Raw genomic sequence first — 22,365 nt, 5'->3', positions numbered from 1 at the left:
CACATATTGCTTATATAATATGTAGCATTCTGTGTCTAAAAATAAGTTACATGTAGACCGAAATAGTATAATTTGTTGCAACGTTTTATATGCTGTTACGGATCTCTCAGCTGAAACGAATCCCATACTGAAACCTAACCAGGAATTGTGCCAGAAGTCTGTCACGCTATAATTTCATCAACTGAAATGCAATGAACTCACCTTTTATTTTAAAATGTTTATTCCATTTTTCTTTTGATCCGGCATAAAGTAATCCATGCAACATAATTTGAACACAAGTTGTACACACAAGTTTCAAATTGGTACCCCTGTCTGCAATATTTTGTCCGCCATTGCAGTTGTCACCTGATCGGCAGGGTACTCTTCATTTGAAAACCAATAGGCGGTATAGAATCGTTATTTATTGATCTTTTCTGAGAACTTAAACCTTCTAAGGTATCTTTTTTATGAATTTTATCAAAAATGGTTATGTTTATGATTAAAATAAATTCATAAATAGGTGAAATTTTGATCTTGATTTTCAAAAATAACCATGTGCTCTGAACTGTTGCATGACGTCAACCGTTTCTCACGAGAGACTGTGCGAGATGTTGCGGTTTGATACTGGTTAGTTAACAAAATGGGGTTTCGCCATAAGTTAATGGACGCGACCATCGGAAAATAAAAACAGCGTCAGTTAAGATATGGTAGCCAGAACTAGTAGTCATTTAGTCCTAAATATAAGACCTGACATAACTCATATCACTTCATAAGTTCATTTTAATTGATATTAAAATTACATTTTTTATTTTCCAATATTATGTCAGGTCTTAACATCGAACTGAAATAACATATAGCACAAAAATCACTTCAGATTTGAATTTTGATCCAAAGGTTTTTTAACGACTTTCTGGCAAAAATGACTGAAACTTTCACGTTGAGTGTGAAGAACTATCATATACAGTCGAATACCGTTACCTCGATATTCAAGGGACTGTAAAAAGTGCATTGACGTATCCGAAGTTCGACGTAACAATATCGACTATCTGGGACTTCTTTGTACTTGTGTTGGACGTCTATATTGTCATTGTATCCAATGCTTTTTTTCAGTGGGTTTGAAAGGGGGAAGAAATAATATAAAACGCATAGTCACGAACGTTCCTGGTTCTGTCGACATGAAACAACGTGGCGAAAAGTCTGTTTGTCGAGGTTCCGGGTTTTCACCAGCGAAAATCGAGAAGTTTTCTTTGATACATATCGAGTTCAAAAGTTCTGCCCCTTGTCAATCAAAATCTCGGTGAATTTCAATACTGTTCGCCGCCACAAGCGGAAGTATGGCAGTAGGCGGAGCGTCATATACTAATTAGCTACTGACAGATGTCAATCACGCCACGCGCCGACTGACACGTGGTTATCTCGCGGTTTGTATTTAGTACTTCATTATGAAAGGTGTTTATTGATCAAGGTGTAAACGTTAATTGATAAACAATTCGAAGAAGAGCAGTCTATTATCATGTTTGTACCACTTATTCAGGGGTCACGCTGTCGGTTGCACTTGAGCCATTTGCGACAAAAGATTAATTGTGGCCCCGAAAATCTCTAATTGGCAAAAACGGCCCGAAGCTATGTCTGTCTGCAAAACTATGAACTTTGCCTGTTACACAATGTTTACTGAACAAAAGGAATCAGTGTAGAATAAAAACTTGTATGAACAACATCTGTTATTGAAAGGCGGGAGCAAATTTTCAACAATTTTATTTGATTAGTAATTTAAAATTCAGGCCTCGATCTTAGCGGTGGACCGTTGGACCGACGCAACCAAAAATATCGGCAGGTCCACTATCAAAAGTTGGGTAGACCGACAGTCAACCAATTTTCAGTCACGGTCTGCAAATAAAATAAAACCCTTAAAAGTGAAAAATTAGGGGTGGTGGGGGGTGGGGGATCGTATCCGTATCGGCGAATTCACAAAACGAAAGTTGATTTTGCCTTAGTACGGCATTCTACAGTTATAAGCATTGGCGAGTTAAAGTCAGGATAGCACGAATGGACTACTCCAACGATCGGGTGAGTGGTTTTTACGTGGTAACTTTACCAAATTGAGTAATTACATCAGGCAAAATTACCTGGATTGACTGGAATTTACCCGCGAGTCGTAAAAATATCAAAACGTCATGCTGGTGATTTTCCATTCCACAAGCACGTGCGCCCTATCGTAATACTTAATTTACATCGCAGTTACTTTTGACACAAAAAACGCGCGTATTGCATTCATTTTTTAATATAATCGCTTCAGATATTCAACACCGCTTGAGAACTAATACAGTTTGAATTCTATAACAATTTAAATAAGATATCGACAGGAATGTAGGCAAAATTCTTTTAAAACGATCAAATTTTCATATAATGTTTTGTAAAATTTCAAACAGCGCGATCTTGATTATTTATTTCCTTTTTAAAGTAAATAAACGGTACATACTATGGTAATAAAATTCAGACTTTTGACCAGAAAGTACAAAAAACACAATTAAAAAATCTTAAATAATGAAAAAGCGGCAGCAATTTAAATACATGGAGTAAAACGATTTTTTGGCAAACAGATTTCTGTTAGCTCGGCAGAATAGGTTACGTGACCTTATGAACGTAAATAGAAATGTGGTTTTAAAATGAGGCAGTATGATGTCGTTGCGATTTTTAATAAGTTTTAAATGAGTCTTCGTACATATACTTTTTGACACAACACTTTGTTAGATATTCTTCTCAAACAATAATGTAAATTTCTTGAGGGCAAATAGGTCAGCATAGTTCACGGTCTGACACATTTACATGTCAGTTTATTCGGGATATTGCACATTCGCTTTTAAAACATTAAAGAAAAAACTTTTTTACTGATTTCTTCTCAACAATTAAAAGAATCGAGAAAGTACGATCAGACAGTGATGTGTCACATGGCGCGAAAACATGACGTAATGCAATGACAATCTCGTGGAAACTATACCGCTTTGATCTCCACTGCAGATGCCACAATAACCGACACACTTCTTTTAGCTCTTTGAGGGGGTGTTAATTGATGATGAAAACGAGGCCAATTACTTAGTTTATCATCAGAATGATTACCGATAATTGTTGATGTTTTTTTTTTTTTTTCACTTTCAACACTGGTGCTGATTGTGTCCATATTTTGGGACACTTCAAATAATTATTTTTCGGGATAACAGATTGCTACAGTCTTCCATTTTTAATTATTTAGAAATAAGTCCTGTTTCTTTGAGTCATATGAAGTTATGACGTCTACAGCATCACAATTTATGAGATAGAATTGGAGGTCCACTAAAGTCTGAGCAGGTCTACTAGATTTTAGCAGTTGGTGAACCTGCTGGCAACTGCTGAAAAAAGTTAAGGTTGAGGCCTGATTAGGCAGTTAATTGGCGATAATAAGGTTACTAAACACTGAAATGTTCTGACACCTACTAAAAAAAAAATTAAAAAAAAAAAAAAATTCCCTACCTACCGACCGACCCCCATTTTTTTCAGCATGTTACAGGAAACAAACTTATTTTTTTTTTATGCCTTAGCATTTTTATTCCTTCCCTAAACAAGTGTGAATGCAGCGGTAACGTTCCTTGTTGAATAGTCATTTTGACTGTGCTTCAATAACGAAAATTTGCCTGTTAAATACGTGTTTTGTTACTCAATCCTAAATGCATACCTGTCAAGTTTCCAAAATATGAATGAGTGAGATTTTTGCGAGTCGTGGCACGCGACAAATGGAGGTGGGGGCTAGAGGGGTCTTTCCATCTTCCCCCCCCCCCCCACCGACACTCAAAGAAAATTTCAAGTATATATGAAAAAATGCATTCTGGTGCTTTATGAGATCATTAATATGAATTCCATGTCCACTCTTTTTTGCCTTGCTTTAACACAGTCTATATGGAAAACACATGTGACCTGATTTTTTTTGATTTTTTTATTTCATGATAGATCTACAAGAAACTTTATTTTTCTAAAAAACAAATAAAATTGATAATGCAAAGTTTATAACTGATTTTGTCAGTAAAACTGTTTTGAGTTTTTATTTCAGCCGTGATATCTATGGACCTAAATGTTTAATACAAACAAAACGACTCACTGACCTACATATTCTACTTTCGATTTGAAATGTACTTTCGGTTTGAACCTGCACCGGAAAACGGTTGTGCATACAACTTACTTCCTGCATAGTTTGCAGAAAGCAAACCTAGATCCATTGTTTGCTTTTAATTCTAAGCCAAGGAAATTCCAGTTCCCACGTGTTGTTTTATTTTGATGAACAATTCTTTTTTTTTTTTGGCATCTTCATGTTTTTTTAGTGTCGGTCAAGGTCATGTGCGCGAATGGTTCTAATACTTTTCCGACAATGCAGTGTCCACGAATAGCATAAATAGTAACCAGTCGGTCAGTATCGATGATTTACGTAATTGGCTCGTAGTCATTCGGAAATTAACGCATCAATTTGATTGGTACAATCTTTCTCGGGAAGCTTCGGTTAAAGCAAAAACTGGCCAGAACCAGTTTTGGCAGGTCTGTTACGTAATCAGTACATTAAAAATGACACTTGACATGTGTTTTCTGTTTATTGTTGTCTCATCCTGTCTTGAAATAACGATGCCAGATGGCAAATTAGAGAAAATAAGTGGTCCACAATTTTTTTTGTCCGATTTTTTTAGAAAGCGTGAGAAAATGCTCCAAATTCGTTAAATCGTGATCAAACCTTGAATTCGTTAGAATAAGGATTCAAGCATCAGACTTGACAGGTATGCTAAATGGCAGATTTTTCCTCCGTCAAACAGAAAATATTTCATCCAAATTAGTTGTTATATTTGAAAACAGCTTTCATGCTTGCACGGTGTTTTATAACACTAATTATTGGGAATTAAATGCAAACTTCCTGAAATTTAAATTGGATCAAAGATTAAATAACAAACAAAACAAAGACACAAACTAACTTGAATATGATTAATACATCGCCGGACAACAATAGGTTGATTTTCACACCTTACTGTACAAATAACATTGATATCTTTTGACAAGCTGTGATATCGACGAAACCAGGTGTAAAAACAATACAGGTAAGTTGACGGGACTGAAAAATCTCATCGAGCTAAACAAAATATCGAGCTAATCATATCGAGGTAATGATAAATAATTACATTAAGATAAATAGGGAAAAATCAGGACCGACTCAAACACATCATGCTAACCGGAGTATCGAGCTAACCGATATCGAGGTAACGATATTCAACTGTATATGGATTTTGGCAGCAATTAAAAGTAATATTTTACCTTATTTGTTATAAATCATCCGGCTAATAAATGCAGTCCGTTGAAAATTTTGAATAGTGGCATGGTAATAACCGAGGGTGTTCCAGATGTACAGACATGATTTGCATATCAAAATCATTTTTTGAATGAAAGTTACCTTTTTTCTATCCCATACAGAGAAACTACAAATGTCAATAATCTTTCAATTTTAAGAAGAGACATTTAAAATTTATAAGGATACAAATCAAAAATATACAATTATGATGAAAATAAATCAAAATTACAATGACAATATTTGGCGGGAAATATTTTTTCGTCTGCCGCCGATCAATTGGTACTTTCAATTTCGAAACAGGTATTATTCCACTAAATTAACATGAGTTGGTATTGTTCATGAGACACTTTGTGGTACTTATAAAGCTGCAGAGCCATCCGCTGTAAGGGTCATATTTCTTTTTTTGGAGCAGTATATCAGCGTTGAACGAATATAATTATTCCAGTGTTTCTTGCAATTTCTTGTCTCAACCTCTTCCTTACTTCTTCATGTACTTCCTGCCCAGTGTATAGCACTGGGACATGCAAGACACCAGGAAGACAATATCATTTTTAGTTCCACTATTTGGAGAATAGTGGGGCTATTCTACTCGCGTTGGCGTTAGTGTTAGCTTTCTTGGTTAAAGTTTTTCGGCAACCTTTGTTTTTCTGTCATATCTTTGTTACTATTGCTTATATCTTACTGTAAGTTCACATAAACATTTTCCAGCATACAGACAAAATATGTGCAGGGGCTGGGCCCATTATACCCAAGGTCAAGGTCACCAAAGTGTTATACTTAGGTTATTTTTAAGGTTAAAGTTTTTCGGCAACCTTTGTTTTTCTGTCATATCTTTGCTACTATTGCTTATATCTTACTGTAAGTTTACATAAACATTGTCTAGCATACAAACAGAGTGTGTGCAAAGGCTGGGCCCATTTTCCCAAGGTCAAGGACACAAAGTTGTTATACTTGGAATTATTTTCATGTTAATCTTTTTTCAAAAGCTTCGTTTATAGACATATCTTTGGTACTTTAAAAGATAATTACTTGAAATTAAATATGATTCTTTATAATCATCATATACATGTGTGGTTACAATCTCCATAACTCTTATTGTGTTTTTGACAGAATTATGCCCCTTTCATACTTAAGATTTTTTTGGCAATCTTGGCTTTCTGGATATAACTTTAGTACAATATAAGGTAATGACTTGAAATGTATCTTTATCATCATCATCTGCATATGTGGTAACAATCCCCATAACTCTGATTTGTATTTTTGACCAAATTATGCCCCTTTCATTCTTAAATTTTTTGACAAACTTCGTTTTCTGGACATAACTTTGGTACTATATAAGATAATGACTTAAAACTCAAAATATATCTTTACCATCATCATCTGCATGTGTGGTAACAATCCCAATAACTCTTATTTGTGTTCTTGACAGAATTGTGCCCTTTGGTGTATCTTTCTTGTAAAGTAGAGGTCTCTTATTGAGTCATGTATTCATTTTACTGTCAAATCCCAAATAGTGGAGTGCGCTGTCTTACGGACAGCTCTTGTTATCCTAACTAGAGCTCTTGGTGTACATTTTGAGCTGTTATAACCACTCACTCTCTTTTGGCCTGTCTAATGTCCACGCACAATTGTCTTTGAACAAGATTTGCTTTTTCATCGTTTTGAAAAGTTGAAACTTGGGATGACTGCTCCTTTAAAAACTACAGAGATATTAGAATGATTTCTCTTAGCTAAGTGGCCGGAAAAAAGAAAGATCTTCAAACAATCAATCCTTATCATCCAGTCTAACTTTAAAATGATTTCATATCAATGTTCTATAGGCAACACATTGCTATTATTGTTGAAATGCTCAGGTTATATATTTTGTTTTTGTTTTAAGGGTATAACAAACTATATAGCAGGTGCTGTTGTTCTAGAAGATCAGTCAGTTTTCGACACAATTTTGTGCATAGCATGTATAAAATGTCAATGAACTTGTATTTGAAAATTATGTCATCATTATCTCCATCTTTATTAATTCACTTTTGTTAATATTTTGTTTTTTGTACCCCCCGACAACAAAGTTGTAAGGGGGGGTATACTGGTTTCAGGTTGTCTGTCTGTCTGTCTGTCCGTCTGGTCGTGCCGAAAAGAAAGATCTTTGCAAACCATCATCCTTATCCCATTAAACTTTAAAATGAATTTCATACAAGTGTCTATAGCAACAGAAGTTGCTATTAGTTTTTGAAATTTCAGGTTATATTTTGTTTTTTGTTTTATAGTATAACAAGACTAATCATTGTGGTTCTAGAAGTCAGTCACTTTGACACAATTTATGAATCACAAGGATGTACAAAATGTGCATGACATGTTATTTTAGAAAAAAATTGCAGAGTTATTCGACTTTTATTTTTTGTTACTATACTTATGTATCTTTTGCACATCTCTCCCCTGACACAATTATGTAACGGTCGTAATAACAGTGTTTCATGCAGTTGGTTCTTTCAGAATTTGTCAGAGTTACGTACTTGTCGTTTCTTCTACGTAGACCAATCTTGTGGCACCATCTCTCCTCATCCCTTGACACAATTTAATGAAACTTCACACAAGTGATCAGTAACAACAGTAGTTGTGCATGGGGCATGTTAGGTTCTTTCAGCGACAAAAATTGCAGAGTTATGGGACTTTGTTTCTTGTTAACATACTATGTACATAAGTCTGCATATGCAATCTTGTGCGTGCCTAATCTACCAAACCCTTGCACACAATTTAATGAAACTTCACACAAGTGATCAGTACCAACCCTAGTTGTGCATGGTGCATGTTACATTCTTTTAGATAAATATTCTGCATAGTTATGGGACTTTGTTTTTTGTTACTATACTGTATACATACAGTCTATATATATACAGTCCACATAATTATGCCATCTTGTGTGCGTCAAATTGCAATGTACTGTGTCAGTGCATGCGGGGGGTACATTCATCACCTTTAGTGATAGCTCTAGTTCTTTCTGTTTTTCAGACTGTGATATTCTTCTTCTAAAAATGGGCTGACATCACTGATATAACTGATGGAAAGTCAGGTATGTAATATTCAGCTCAGTGTAATAAATTTAACACAAGTAAATGTTTGAGCAATGCTTTCAGATAGCTTAAGGACATAGGTAAGGACTTCATAATGTGAGAATTTTTTTATTTCAGCAGGATTTTGGTATTGCTGCTGATATTTAGTGTTTTTTGTCCAGCATTTTAAAGACATAGTTAAACTTTAGATAAGCTACAGCTTACAGGAGAGCTATTGTGAATGTACAACAGGGGTCAGGCGGTCTTCTGTTCATCATTTATGGTTTTAGGTTAATTTAAAGTAGGGTGCTTAGACACATATATAATGTTTAACTTACAATGTTTCCCCTTCCAAGTCTGTCCAAGCTACATGTAGGTTCCCTCAGCCCAAAATTGGGGCAGTGCTTCACATAAAGCTACATGAGCATTACATAACCTTTAACTTGCTAAATTTCTAAAATGGACTGGTCCATCATTCAGTTTGGGCAGTACTACTTATGATTCAAAGGGGTGTAGCAAACAGTGCAGACCATGATCAGCCTGCACCGATGTACAGGCTGATCTTGGTCTGCACTGGTCACAAAGGCAAAATCACTTGCCACCAGCAGACTAAAGGTTAAATATATCTTCAAAGGAGCAAAGCTTAGACACAAGGTATTAACCATACAGTATTAGCTATCCATCCCTAACTGAGGCAAATTAAGGGCTGGCTCGGGTAAATGTTATATATTGAATTGGCAGAAAGAAATTTTTCAAAACTGAAGGAATTTTCCTTCTTTTCTTTGACAAATTTGGGTCTCTGAAAATGTGACTCTTGTTTGTAAAAACTTGTCATGATAGAGACACCTTGTATCATATTTGTAACTCGTTTCTATGGAATATGTAATTTTTAACAAATGGGAGATAATTCTGAAATGCATGTCAGTACTGTTTTCCCATTATCTCCCTTGTCCAAGCTAACTCTAATGATAGCAGATCTTTTAATGTATCTCAGATATTTCCTTTGGCATCACAGCCTACTATATATGTTAAAACGGAAGAGGAAGCGTGGAGAATTTCATCGTGAATACCTTCTATCAGTCTTGAAAGTTTTCTTTGTCCTCCATTTTCTGAGCATGTCAAGAAATGTCGGTCTTGGCTGATAGGTACATGTTGTATACTCCACAGGAATGAAACAACGGAGGTTTTGCCAAAAAAGTATACTGCTTATTTTGTTCACCTGATAAACATCATTTTTATTATGCCCCCGACATCTACTGATGCGGGAGGCATATAGTGATTGTCCTGTCCGTTCGTCCGTCCGTACGAGGTTAACCAAATGAGACCACTTTGTCTAGTATCAATACCCCTTTCTAGAATGACTTGATACTAATGCAGATGTAACTTGTGACCATTTCTCATCTTCAGACATCACCTGACCTCAGTTTGACCTTGACCTTAACCTCATTTTGGACTTAGGCCATCTCTTGGTTAACCAAATGGAACCGTTTTGTCTAGCATCAGTACCGCTGACAAGAATGCATTGATACTAATACAGATGTAACCTGTGACCATTCCTCATCTTCAAACATCACCTGACCTCAGTTTGACCTTGACCTCATTTTGGACTTAGGTTGCTTTGTATCGACAAGGATGCCACCGGGGGCATCAAGCGTTTATTGAACGCAGCTCCATGTTTTACATCTATTTATTCAAAATTATTTCATATATTTGTAAGCCACATAATTAGAATTGCTATGTTATTCTAAAATATTATGTCTGGTGCCTGCATATAACTTGGTAAAGGCCTTTGGCGGAAACACTGTCATATATACAGTGTGATAACAACATTAAAGAACAATTCCTGTGGATATTAAAATAAAACTATTTTACAAAATGAATAATTATGCAATTTTTATTAAGTCATGCATTGTGTTTTAATTTGAAACTTATTATGCAAAGGGTGGTCATTAATTTTATAACCTAACTGTCATATCTTTCATTTAATTAAATGAATTTCTTTGTTCTAAATAATCATGTCACAAAGAGAATGACGAATGGTTGCAATTTTAACACACTTTATAAAAAAAGATCGATAGGTAGATTTTTGTAGACGGAATCGTTAGTCATATAGTTAAGACCTTCACTGGTGTTTATTTTGTTTAACGATCCGTAAGATATGGTCAAAGGAATATTGTCACTTGTTTTCAGCTGCTTTCATAAAGTTTTAAGACCTTGTATTTACCCGCTTATTGTTTGACAAAGTTCTTTTTCGTCTTTTGGGTTGATTTTTTATCCCATTTACAAAAAAAATATTATTCAAAATTTTTTATCATTTGACAGAATTTCCCAAGTTCATAATTTTGTTAGAAAGGTGTTAAGTGTCATTGTAGCAAATGCATCTGCATGTTATTTTCCTAAATCCTGCATGAGGAAAATGATTTTCAAGTACCTAAAGTATATTAACGGAAATGATATAAGAAAATTTCCGGAACAGTTGATAATAATAAAAAAACGTATTTTTAACATTTGTTTCTTTAAAATTGCATAATCTCTTAAATTATCCTCTGTTATTAAGTTTCTCTTTTATCAGTGTCTACACTGGTTTGAAATTGTCTATTTTTGGGCACTAGCCACTAGGTGTACTACATGTTTAATTTGCAATATTTATAGTAAAAATGAAAAGTTGACATTTTACAAATTCCTGGTGTATTGTTATAAGTCTCAAGTCTCATTTTCAAAGTTACAGTGGGGGTTGGATGTATCTTTAAAGTTAGTCGATACTCTTGGATTTAAAACAATGGATGAAAATGAGGTATGAATTGTAACTTATATAAATGTTTAATTATATTTGTTGTACTTTTGTATAGTGTTTAGTAGAAATCTGAATTTATGTTCAAGTTGAAGTTACAAAACTTAAGTACTAATAGAAAGTATTGAATGACAACGAATAATTGAACATCAAATAAAAGAAACTTCCTATGTTTTTTGGCATAAAAATATGATGAATATGCACCGAGAGGAGTATTAACCTTTAGCCTGCTGGCGGCAAGTAATTCTGCCTTTGCGACATCAGCCTGCACATCGGTGCAGTCTGATCATGGTCTGCACTGTACGCTATTCAGTCAGTAAACACCTCTTTGAATAATAAGTGGTATTGCCCAAATTGAATGATGGATCAGTCCATTTTAGAAATTTAGCAGGCTTAAAGTTAACAATAATTATTGTTCTGACAGAAAATGAATTGATTTCATCAGTTTTCAAGAACTAGCAGATATCAAGTCAGTGAACATATAAAATCATAACGAATTTTATATTGACAACAGTTGTGGGAAATATTACTAAAAGAGAATGCATAACTATGTTGTTTTGATTTTGGAATTATACTTTACAATTCATGTTATAGTTTTGGAAGCCTTTGAATTCGGAAAAGAGCCTGGTTGTCTAATAGCCAGTCAGTAGCTACTGTATGAAGTGTAGACCAATTTTCTTCTCTTACCCCAGAAAACAACATGACATAAGCAATCTATAACATAAAGATTACATAAAGTGTTTGCTGGAAACAGACAGGTTTTCACCTGAACATTGATGACAAGAGATGGGAGATAAAGCTGAAAGTTGCAAAAAATAAAGAACCGCTTCAATCATTTATCACTGATCTGGAACGTCTATGGCTTTGATAATCTTTTGCTTGAATTGATCTTTTATAGAGATATTCCAGTTTTAATCCTGCTTAAGAATTTTGATCTGATAAAGTAAAAGTTATTTTATTACCTCTAGCATAAAACAGATGGTTTTGTTAAAATTCTTGCTTCATGATTCATGCTGCATTTTAGTTGTAACCTTGTTACTGGGTGCTCCCCACCCAGGGTCAAACTTAATTATCACAATACAGTAAAGTTATATAATTTGCTAGGCATTTAATTGTTTAGTTTCAGCTAAAACAGTTTTTTTTCTATGGGCATGATTGTGTTCATGAATTTTTAATCTTGAATATAAAATTAATATGTTTTCAGTTAGATTTAATTTTCATGGATTGATGCAACAGTGAAATCCATGAAGATTTAATTGTCCCAAACAAAAAATAAAGAACATTTTTAGCTCGTCTGATTTTTGAAAAAAAAAACAGAAGGTATTGTCGTCACTTGATCGTTGGCGTTGGTTAAAAGTTTTGTTTAGGTCCACCTTTTGTCAAACACTGTAAGAACTACAGCTTTTAAGTTTTGCACACTTGTTTACCATCATCAGGGGACATAATGTAGACAAAGACCCATAACTCTGTTATGCATTTTATCAGAATTATGGTCCATTTTGTACTTAGAAAATTTGAACTATAACTCTTTTCTTACATATTGACCAGTACTTGCAGGCGAGTGATGGCACCCATAGGCGGTGCTCTTGTTTAGTATTTACCCGCTATGTTAAAAAGCTATTTATACAAACAAGTCTTTTTGAACAAGCATATAATTTCTATATATGCTATATCATTTATTTCAGTTATATGCAAAAATGTATTATTACCACTATGTGTCCTTGAATTCTTATTTCTTCATTTTGTGACGCCAAATTTTGTATTAAACTTGAAACAACATAAAGTCAAACAGAGAAGACCACACACTATCATGTATTTTTTTGTAATAATACACAATCTTTCTTTTAAAGTTGAAGGGATACACTGGTATATCACATAAAAAATAGGTAAAGAAAAATTGTTGACTTCTTTTTTATTCAGTTTTTGAAGTAGTTGAGTAGTTCAGTAAGTACTGAAAAAAAGGCGAAAAAAAAACATTTGTTATTTACCGATACAAGATAATTGAAACAAAAAGACTGACAATGTATCCTGGAATTGCAATACAGGGCGAAAGAACTAAATATCACATGAAAGAAAGTGTATTTCACAAAGCCATCAATTTTCATTATGTTAATTACAGCTTAGATCTTAGTGATTATCATCATTAGCAGTATGTGTTTTTGTCTTTGATGCATCAGATTAGAGTCTAATAGAAAAACAAACCTTTTGATTTGTGTATGAACTCCATAGGTCAAGTCATGTTTGAAGTTGTAGAATAGGTCTGACTAAAATAAATCATTTCTCGCCCAAAACTACACAATGACAAGGTGTAGCATCTGCTTGGGAAAACAGAAGGTTTGAGGTTCAAACCCCATTAGAAACCATTAGAATAGGGCCAGTTTTCAACTGCCATCCTGCCTTTATCCTATTAACATGAAAGTAAAAAAGAGTTTCCGCAAAGTGTCAAAATGGCTGGTCCTTTCAAAAGTGTTGACACAAATATTACAAACACTTTATTTAGTGTACTTGATCTGCGTAAGATTATATGCAAGATCTCTTTTTTTGTAATCAACAGAATAGTTATTTCCTTAAGATCTAGTGATAAAATTAGCAAAAAGAAATGTTATGTTTAAAGTGTGCTTAAAGTTGTTCTAATGTTTCCGGAGCTCAGTAGATTAACTTTGCTATCAGGGGAGAGATTGTAGATTATCTGATGTTCAACCACTGTGAACAGTTTGGGTAGCTGCTGCTAAAGTTTTCTGCCATGATAACATTTTATGTACTGGTACTGTAAATGCAGATTCTGTTGGTGAATTCTTGTTTCTGTAGCTGCTGACAATAAGTGGGAGGGGTAAAGATTTACGCTGGTCCATACATCCAAAAAAGCTTATGTTTCTGTCAGATTTACACAGATCTCCCATGGTGTGTATGTGAACATCTCTGTTATAATCTTAGAACACTAATGCTGCCAGGTTCTCAGCTATTACAGTAATTTTAAAGGAACCTTGCACTGGGATTAATGTTTCTTCTGCCTTTACCTTTACTGTATGTAATTAGCATTGGACCCAAAGTTATAAAACTGAGTTTAAAGACCAGTCTCAAAACTCCTGTCTCTGATTGGTTGTTTCTGAGAGCACAAATGGCAACTCCAGTCTCTGATTGGTTGTTTCTGAGCACAAATGGCAACTCCAGTCTCTGATTGGTTGTTTCTGAGCACAAATGGCAAAACTGCCTGCTGAGACTGGTCTACAAACACATTTTTATAACCTTGTACCTTGGGATGTGGAGGCAACAAATGAAAGCAACAAAGATAAAACAAATAAGAAAATGTGACTATACAATGTGTGAGCTAGAAGAGAAGTAACTGTTGTTTTCTGATGTAGTTTGCATTTTAGGTCAAGTTTTAGTTCTCCTCTTTGGCAGTCAGTGCTTCAGCCTACATCTCTGTTTGTTGTCTCTTTCGTGTGTGAAAATTCTAACTCTTTTAGTCAATCCTTGGAATAGAAAGTGATTTTACATAAAAATTTATGATCATTTTAGTCATTTTATGTCGATGTTACCTTTTCTTACAAATACAATACAGTAATACCATAAAATAATGATAGGGCAAAGTGTCTCACTGAAATTTATCCTGGTGTAAATTGTCTGAAAAATGGAAGCACTGACAAATTGACGGTATTTACATTATCATATGATACAGTGGAATATCATCACTTCCAAAATCTTATAAGAAACTCATTTCATTTATAGATAAGTTTGGACTAGAATCTCTCACAGATTTTAGAAACATTTCACTCACTAGACAGGTAGTAGAGGGATATATTCATAGAAAATTAATGTTGAATAAGTTTGATAAATGTCATGTTGTGAAGATTAATTTGATGTACCTGGCAAAAAGTCTTACAGTTGAAAGAATATATCTTAAGTGACACTTTAATTGAATGATTATAACATAAAGGCAGGTAAATTGTTGAATTTCTGTGTCAAAGTTTTTTTTTTGGATAATTTATTTAAAGTTTACATTTTTTTGTTATGTCAGTGTTGTATTCATGCTTTTGCAGTTGTATCCATTGAATTTTAAAATTCATCTTTGTCCAGCTATACATTTACTGATTCTTTTTTGTCATGTAGGGATTTCCATAAAACAAGGTGCAGTTTTACCATAAAGGAAGGTTATATAGCAAGAGCAGTAACTCTGTCTTAAGTAAATAGTGTTTGTACTTCTTTTTGTCAATGTAGTTCAAAGACATTGCATTTAACAGTACTTAGTAACTGCATTTTGGCAAAATGATGTGGTATATATTTATTTTCACATGTTGTGATGGGTGTTAATGTTTTAACTTCATTTTTTCTCTGAAGCAACTGTATATTATTGTATGCGCCTGGTGAATAGCTGTAAACCAGTAGGCCATTCAGTAAGTGTTTTATTACATGGCATCAGAAAAAATGCAATCACAGATTGACACTATAGCCAAGCAAAAATGTGTTGAATACAGACTGGACATATAGCACAAACTGTATGTAATAATAATCATAGCTTCAGATAAAGCATTTTGATGTATATAAAACTGTTGAGCATATCTTTTGTAGATGAGTGATTTAAAAATCATAGAAGGTAAGTATATGTTGATTTTGCTAGTTTCATGTTCACTTTATTTGAAACAAAAAATTCAAGTCCTATCAATATTATAAATACAAGTTTGCAGTCTGAGATTTAGTGTTAGGCCAGAAAGTTCTGTACTAAAGTATATATGGCAGTAATGATGTCTGCTTATTTTTGGTCTGTAAGTTTCTGTGCTTTAAGGTAGCAGAAAGGTAATGACACTCGGCAGCTTTGGGAGTGATAACTTATTTGATTTAACCCATTTGACATTCTTTGGTTGTGAATTTATGTCAACATGCACATGGCTTTCCGTAAGATTTACTGGAAAATGCCGAAATAGCATACAGAGTACAGACTGTGTTTTGTTCACAGGAGATAACTCCTGAGGCTATTCAAATTTTGTATAATTATGTCCCTTTTCTTCTCAAGATCAGTCAGAATATATAAGAGAAAATATATATATTTTTTTAAAAGGTTATCTAGTCGATAGCCAGACTAACAGAGTCTATGTTAAATGCTGATTGTAGTTATATCGGTGTACTACCTTAATTTACAGTAGTGACTTCAATTTTCTACAAACTCAGTTTATAGCCATTTCATTAATCAGAGTGTTACTGAAGTTTTGACCAGTATTGACCAGTACTGACCAGTATTCTTCTTGGAAGAATTCTAAATATTTTAAATGTACTTCATTACCAAGCAATGTTTTTCATATGACTAAACGGCTATAGCCTTGGACATCATCTATTACTGTACATTTTAGTGTCACCATATTGGGTATCTGCCAGGGAAATTATTTCTTCATTTCCTGCCGTGATAAATGACAACCACTTATCTAGGTTTCAGTCTATCACCCGGACACATTGGGCGGTCCACCTTGACATCGAAAGTGTCTAATGTTTATCAAGCCAATTTGTAAATCTTAATTACTCTCTTTATTGCCCAAATTTAACATTTTTCAAATTCTTCTTGAGTATAGTGGACGCAACTTGACCCCGATGGTTGACCTTTGTATTATAATACATAATGAGGCACAACCTATTATTGAAAAGGAGTGTACGTAAAACGCTTCATCTCATTGCATTCATAAATTTAAATACACGGCTACCCTATGCCCACCATATTTCTACAATAAAATAATCGATATGAATAATCAGCCTAAGGTCAACCATCGCGGTCAAGTTGCGACTACTATAAGCAAGACTTATAGTGATTGTAAATTCTAGCTAAGTGTGTTAAATGAATGCATATTTGAGAATTCTTAAAAAATGAAAATTTACCAAAATCATTGTTACATAAGATGTGAATCAAGCATTATGCTTTATGTCTTCCAAAATTTTGGGAGAAACAGTTTATTTTTAGTCTGGTCCATCTCAGAATAGTGATTATGTCTCCACCATAGGTCCCAATGAGAGACATAATTGTTTTTGCCTTTGATGCCTGTATGTCTGTCCTGCCGTCCACATTAAGCATGTCCGGCTTTCACAGGTCAAACTGCTGGCTGGATTTAAATGAAACTTCACAGGAGTGATCAGTACCAAGCCTAGTTTTGCATATCTCCGACACGTTCTGCTTAGCTGCACAGAATGGTCGCCAGAGCTAAAGGTATACATAGGGGGAAGACATATGTTTTTGTGACAAAAGCACCTTCTAGTTTTTTACTGCCTTATAGGATGGCACAAATGTGTGAAATAAATTATGAGACCATGTTCACTAACTTACATTGAAATGAAGTAGTATGGGGAGAAAAGCACTTTTTTCAAAGGTTTATTATGTTTATATTGCAGGAACTTTTTTTCTTGTATAGAGGTATAACTTCTTTGTTTCAGTGAAGATTGGCTATTTACAAGCAGGAAGTTGCTCTTCAAAAATAGAGTAATAAAATATTTCAAATTTAGCATTAATAATAAAAGGCAGTACCATTTGACCTGATGTGTGGGTCATAATTAGGTTATATTGGAGACTTTATTAGCTTGCGGTCCTTAAATAATTGCCATAGTCAACATTCTCGATGACCATTTTACTGTTTATGTCCATAGTCAGGTAGAGATAGATTATTATAATCAGTACTTGAAATTTTAAGGGATTGTCATAAGATTGTAATCTAATAATTCCATTGTTTGCTTTTAGTTTTAAGCTAATTTGGATTAGTCTAGTTACTTTAAGAATTTTCATGGTCATCTTGGACATGCAAGCTCCGATGGGGCTCCGATGTGACCAAATGTGTGACTTGATATTTTTTTATTGTTAAACCCTTAGATTACCTCAGTGTCAGAACTGGCAAGACAATTTAACTACTGTAAAATCTTTTTAATATGTCACAGGCCATGAAATGTCATGGTTTTGGCCAAAACAGCTGTCTTGTAGGAATAACTTTTTTGTATTTCAGCGGTTGAGCATTAAATGAACAGGAATTTATATGTTTTTTTTTTGAGATTTAATTAAAGTTTAAGTCCCTCACAGATATAAAATGATTTTACAATAATAGTGTCATAATACTGCCATAATTATGAAGTTTGGATAACTTTTCTGCCCAGAAGTGATCAAGTGACGAGAGTCATCTAGAAAATTTACTTTAATACTGACTCTGCATTATTACACTGTATGATAATACAAATTTTCTTTATGCTCTAATTGCATTGAGAATAAAAAGGTTTCATTTTGTAGTCGCATTTAAATCATGGAAATAATGGTATAGAAAATTACTAGAGCAACAAAAAGTTTTATTTAATATACAACACCTTTTATGTTACACAGACTTCATCTTTCATTATAACAAATTTATTATAAAAGGAACATGTTAGTTTATATGTAAACAAGTTACCTTTAATGTTACAGAAAAAAACTAACTTGCTGTAAAAGCAGAAATTTTCGCAATTTATTTATTTTTGTTATATTTGCTGCATGACTGTATTCTTGCAGAAATTCTACCGCATAGAACTGTATGATATGATACATTTTGAAATTTATGGAAGAATGTGTGATTATACAGTAGAAAGCTATATATATATATATGGCCTTCCTCGTTTTAATCTTTAACGGACATGAAGTAAATATTAATGTAAGATTTATTAATGGACATTGTACATTCCAACATGGTAATAGGCGGCATTCCATCAGTCATAAATTGTTTGTTCTGTTTATTTAATACAGAGAGCCTAATCCAGCTCATCTGAGCCGTACTCTATCTTTGATCACAAACCATGTAAAGAGGGTTTTTGTTAAGATTTTCTACAAAGATTAGCTCTTTACTATACAAACACTTTGTACTTACGACATTTTAAATAGGCCAACGGTGAATATTGGAATTTCATTACAGTGGCTATATGAGTTTGTCTTCCCTATTTTGTAAAATATAAAAAGTTTATATTCAGTTTAAGTTGTTCTGACAAGCAAGGCCTGACATTTCAGGGTTTAAAAGTTTAAGTTCAATTTTATAATTGGATATTTTGTGTACAGTAGCTTTTTGTGAAGGTTAAGAATTGTTGTTTTGTGTGCGGAAAATATTTTCAATTTTTTTATATGAATGCTTGAGATCAGTGTGAATATTTTGTGGTTTTTCAGTCAAGGAAATAGACACTAATTGTAGGTAATTGCTTAAATTGTGCACATATCAAAGATAGTTATGAGAATAGCAAATTTATCTGGAGTATAATTTGAATTTTATTTGGACTATCAAGAGATCGACCAATTATATTTAGGTGAGTTTTGTGCTGTTATATTAAGGGAGTTTGCCATAGTGAAATATCCACTATTATTTCAAATGAAGTTTTTTGGAAAAAAAATGTAATACTATATTTTTGAAAGAGATAATACATTATAATTCATTCAGTTCGGTGCAGAGGTGTAAAATGTCTCATAACATTTAGTCAGATATTGCATGGATAGATGATCTCCACTCAATAACTAGTTCCACTTTTCCTCAAACCTGTTTCAAGTGGAGACATTTAGAATTATTTGAGTTATTTTTACATATATATGAAGGCCTGGCTGCTTAGCTCAATAGGGAGAGCACAGATCTACGGATCTTGGGGTCGTGAGTTCGATCCCTTGGCGAGGCATAATAGATGTTCTCGGTGATGACTTGTTACCAGACATTGTGTCTGAAATCATTTGTACTCCACCCCTGATTCATGTGGGGAAGTTGGCAATTACTTGCGGAGAAGTCAGGTTTGTACTGGTACAGAATCCAGGAACACTGGTTAAGTTAACTGCCCGCTGTTACATAACTGAAATATTGTTGTAAAACGGCGTAAAACCAAAGACAAAATAAATACATATATTAAGGGACATGCGTCCAGATGAGCATTTAAATTACAATTTTGTAAAAACAGGTAACAAGTGATACTAGATATCAAAAATGATAAACCTGTATTGTTTTAGGGGATATTTTAATATGTCTCATGTAAATTACTGGAAATTTTTTTCTATTTTGCATCTAAATTCAATAGGGTGACAAATGCTTTGAGAGTTTTCTATAATTTTTATATTTTATTAATAATTATAGAAAAAAGGTCCTAAAATGCACATAATAACTTAATATTTTTGTTTTATTGCAATTACTAACTTAAGACAGGGTTTTCTAAATTTTGAAAAAAATTACATAAATCTGGTAAATAAAGGTGTGCAGCTTTTATATTATCCAAGATACAAAAGCAACAACATTTATGGAAAGTACCATCTGACACCAGTGTTGAGTGTCTTAGAATGGCATTTATAAATGTACTTTAACCTATACCACGGTGCACAATCACGTGACTTGTGACGTTTCAACTGGGGTATCATGCCAAGCAGAATTCGTAAACAAAACAGTGTTTTTGAAGGTACAGTTTTTAAAGATATATTTTTGTAAAAGGACACCTAGCTGGTGCAAGTCCTTATATCAATGCGTACCTGCAGTGATATAACATTTGTCCGAGTCTGGTTTAGTTTTGCTGGTAACCTGGACAAACCGCAATGCTTCCACAGCAAGCGTATTTTCAAATGGCTTGAAAACTAAAGTGACTGTTCCTTGATAAACGACCAATTTGTTGTCACCGCTGCGTTCTGATTGATATCTAAGATCATTCTGGTAGGATTTTCGCTAAAAAAATGGCGTATTTCTGGATAGATCGTCGAACTTGAAAATTGTACGTTCTAAAGTCCAAAAGCTCTCACAGAAAGCTCTATTTTAAATCGCGATTTTCTTGTTCCTCTCGTTGAATGCAATGCCGCAATTAACGCAGGTTACATTTTTCCCTACCAACGCAATATTTTTTAAAGTTTACTACACATGGATAGTGATATTTTCAAGAAAATGTGGGTAACTCAAAAACATGCTTTTACAGCCAGTTACTTTAGAACAATGCTTTCACATCAAGCACAAAGCTCTAGCTGAAAGTTCAACCATTTTCTATTGTTAATTTTGCCAAGAAGATAAAGTAAAATGATTCTTATGGAATCAGCCACCGATTATTTACTGTATCTCACACTTGTGTAAGATGTCGATAAATCCTTGGAGACAGATTGATTCTGCCATTTTCCTGCAATGATTCAACTGGCACGTTGCGTTTATAATGCATTGATCTAGTACTCATGAATATTCCATATGTGTCCGTTACTAATTTTCGGTGTGCGAACCTAAAGATAATCCTTGAAAATACAATAAATACATTTATTTATTAACTTTAGATCCATCTAGTAGTTGTAGGATCAAGTCCTCTGTGTTTCCATATCATTTTTTTTCTTATATATCAACTAAACAGGCACACTTATCATGATTGTCATTAATTTTCTTGAAAAACTATTCTACTATTCGACATTCTTCTTCATGTATAATAGTTCCGTAAAACCGTTTTTATGTAATGTCGACATTTCGAACAATAATTTCTTTACTTCAATGTTATGGTCATTTCATACTTACCAAAACTGAACCAGGAAAAGAAATAGAGTGCATTTGCAACTAACGAGAGTTCCAATAATGAAAACGAAGCTGAAACAAAAACGTGCTTGAATTGAGAACAAATTCTCTTAATAAAGATCACTTTTCCTTAAAACTAGTCGAATTTTTCTTTGCTAATACAAATACAATATAGAAAAACAATTGTACAGAATCTTCATGATTCGCATGTTCATTAGTCACTTGTACCCATTTCATTATCCGGTGGCGACGTAGTATGATTGAAAACCACAGTAGTAACATAATTATCATCGTCATCCATAGACAGGAATTTCTGTATATATGTGAAAGCACTAGCCTATTCCGAAACGTTTTTATATTTAAACAATTTTTAAAGTTGCTAGGAAACCCGTATCATAATGATCCTCGACAGTCCTCGGTTTATAAAACAGCAAACATTCTGACTGCAGTGTTTACTCTCTTTCTGTGCAAAGCGTATTAAAGCTGTTGCGCACGTGTTTTGTCTGTCGTATTGTTTGGTTATATTGCCAAAATCAATAAGGATTAATAAGGATATGTATCAGTGTAAAGGTAAACTCTAAAATAAGAACATCATTTTTTCTCTCATGATTGATTATTTTCAGGGTGAATTTACCTTTTATTAGTTTCAAATCATATTTTGTTTCGTGATAAAAGCTATTAATAGGTAGCCCTGCAGCGTTTTTTTTTTTTGCT

At 33.7% G+C, this 22,365-nt stretch overlaps 1 protein-coding gene across 2 annotated transcripts in view; it reads left to right on the top strand.

Annotated features, from left to right (window-relative positions):
- The window catches only part of LOC123531429 (rho GTPase-activating protein 21-like), a 94,599-nt gene that overhangs the window by 105 nt on the left and 72,129 nt on the right, over nucleotides 1-22,365 (top strand). The window contains exon 2 of one of the 2 annotated variants that reach the window (XM_053518499.1): nucleotides 8,339-8,399. In XM_053518499.1, the coding sequence (XP_053374474.1) occupies nucleotides 8,388-8,399 (12 nt within the window). In that variant the 5' untranslated portion in view covers nucleotides 8,339-8,387. Of the gene's footprint in view, nucleotides 1-8,338; nucleotides 8,400-11,029; nucleotides 11,174-22,365 lie in introns of those variants that run through there. The other variant, XM_045312380.2, reaches the window with a different exon arrangement.

Source organism: Mercenaria mercenaria, chromosome 11 (assembly GCF_021730395.1).
Source record: "Mercenaria mercenaria strain notata chromosome 11, MADL_Memer_1, whole genome shotgun sequence".
Lineage (NCBI taxonomy): Eukaryota > Metazoa > Mollusca > Bivalvia > Venerida > Veneridae > Mercenaria > Mercenaria mercenaria.
This window is presented reverse-complemented; position numbering and strand designations above follow the sequence as displayed.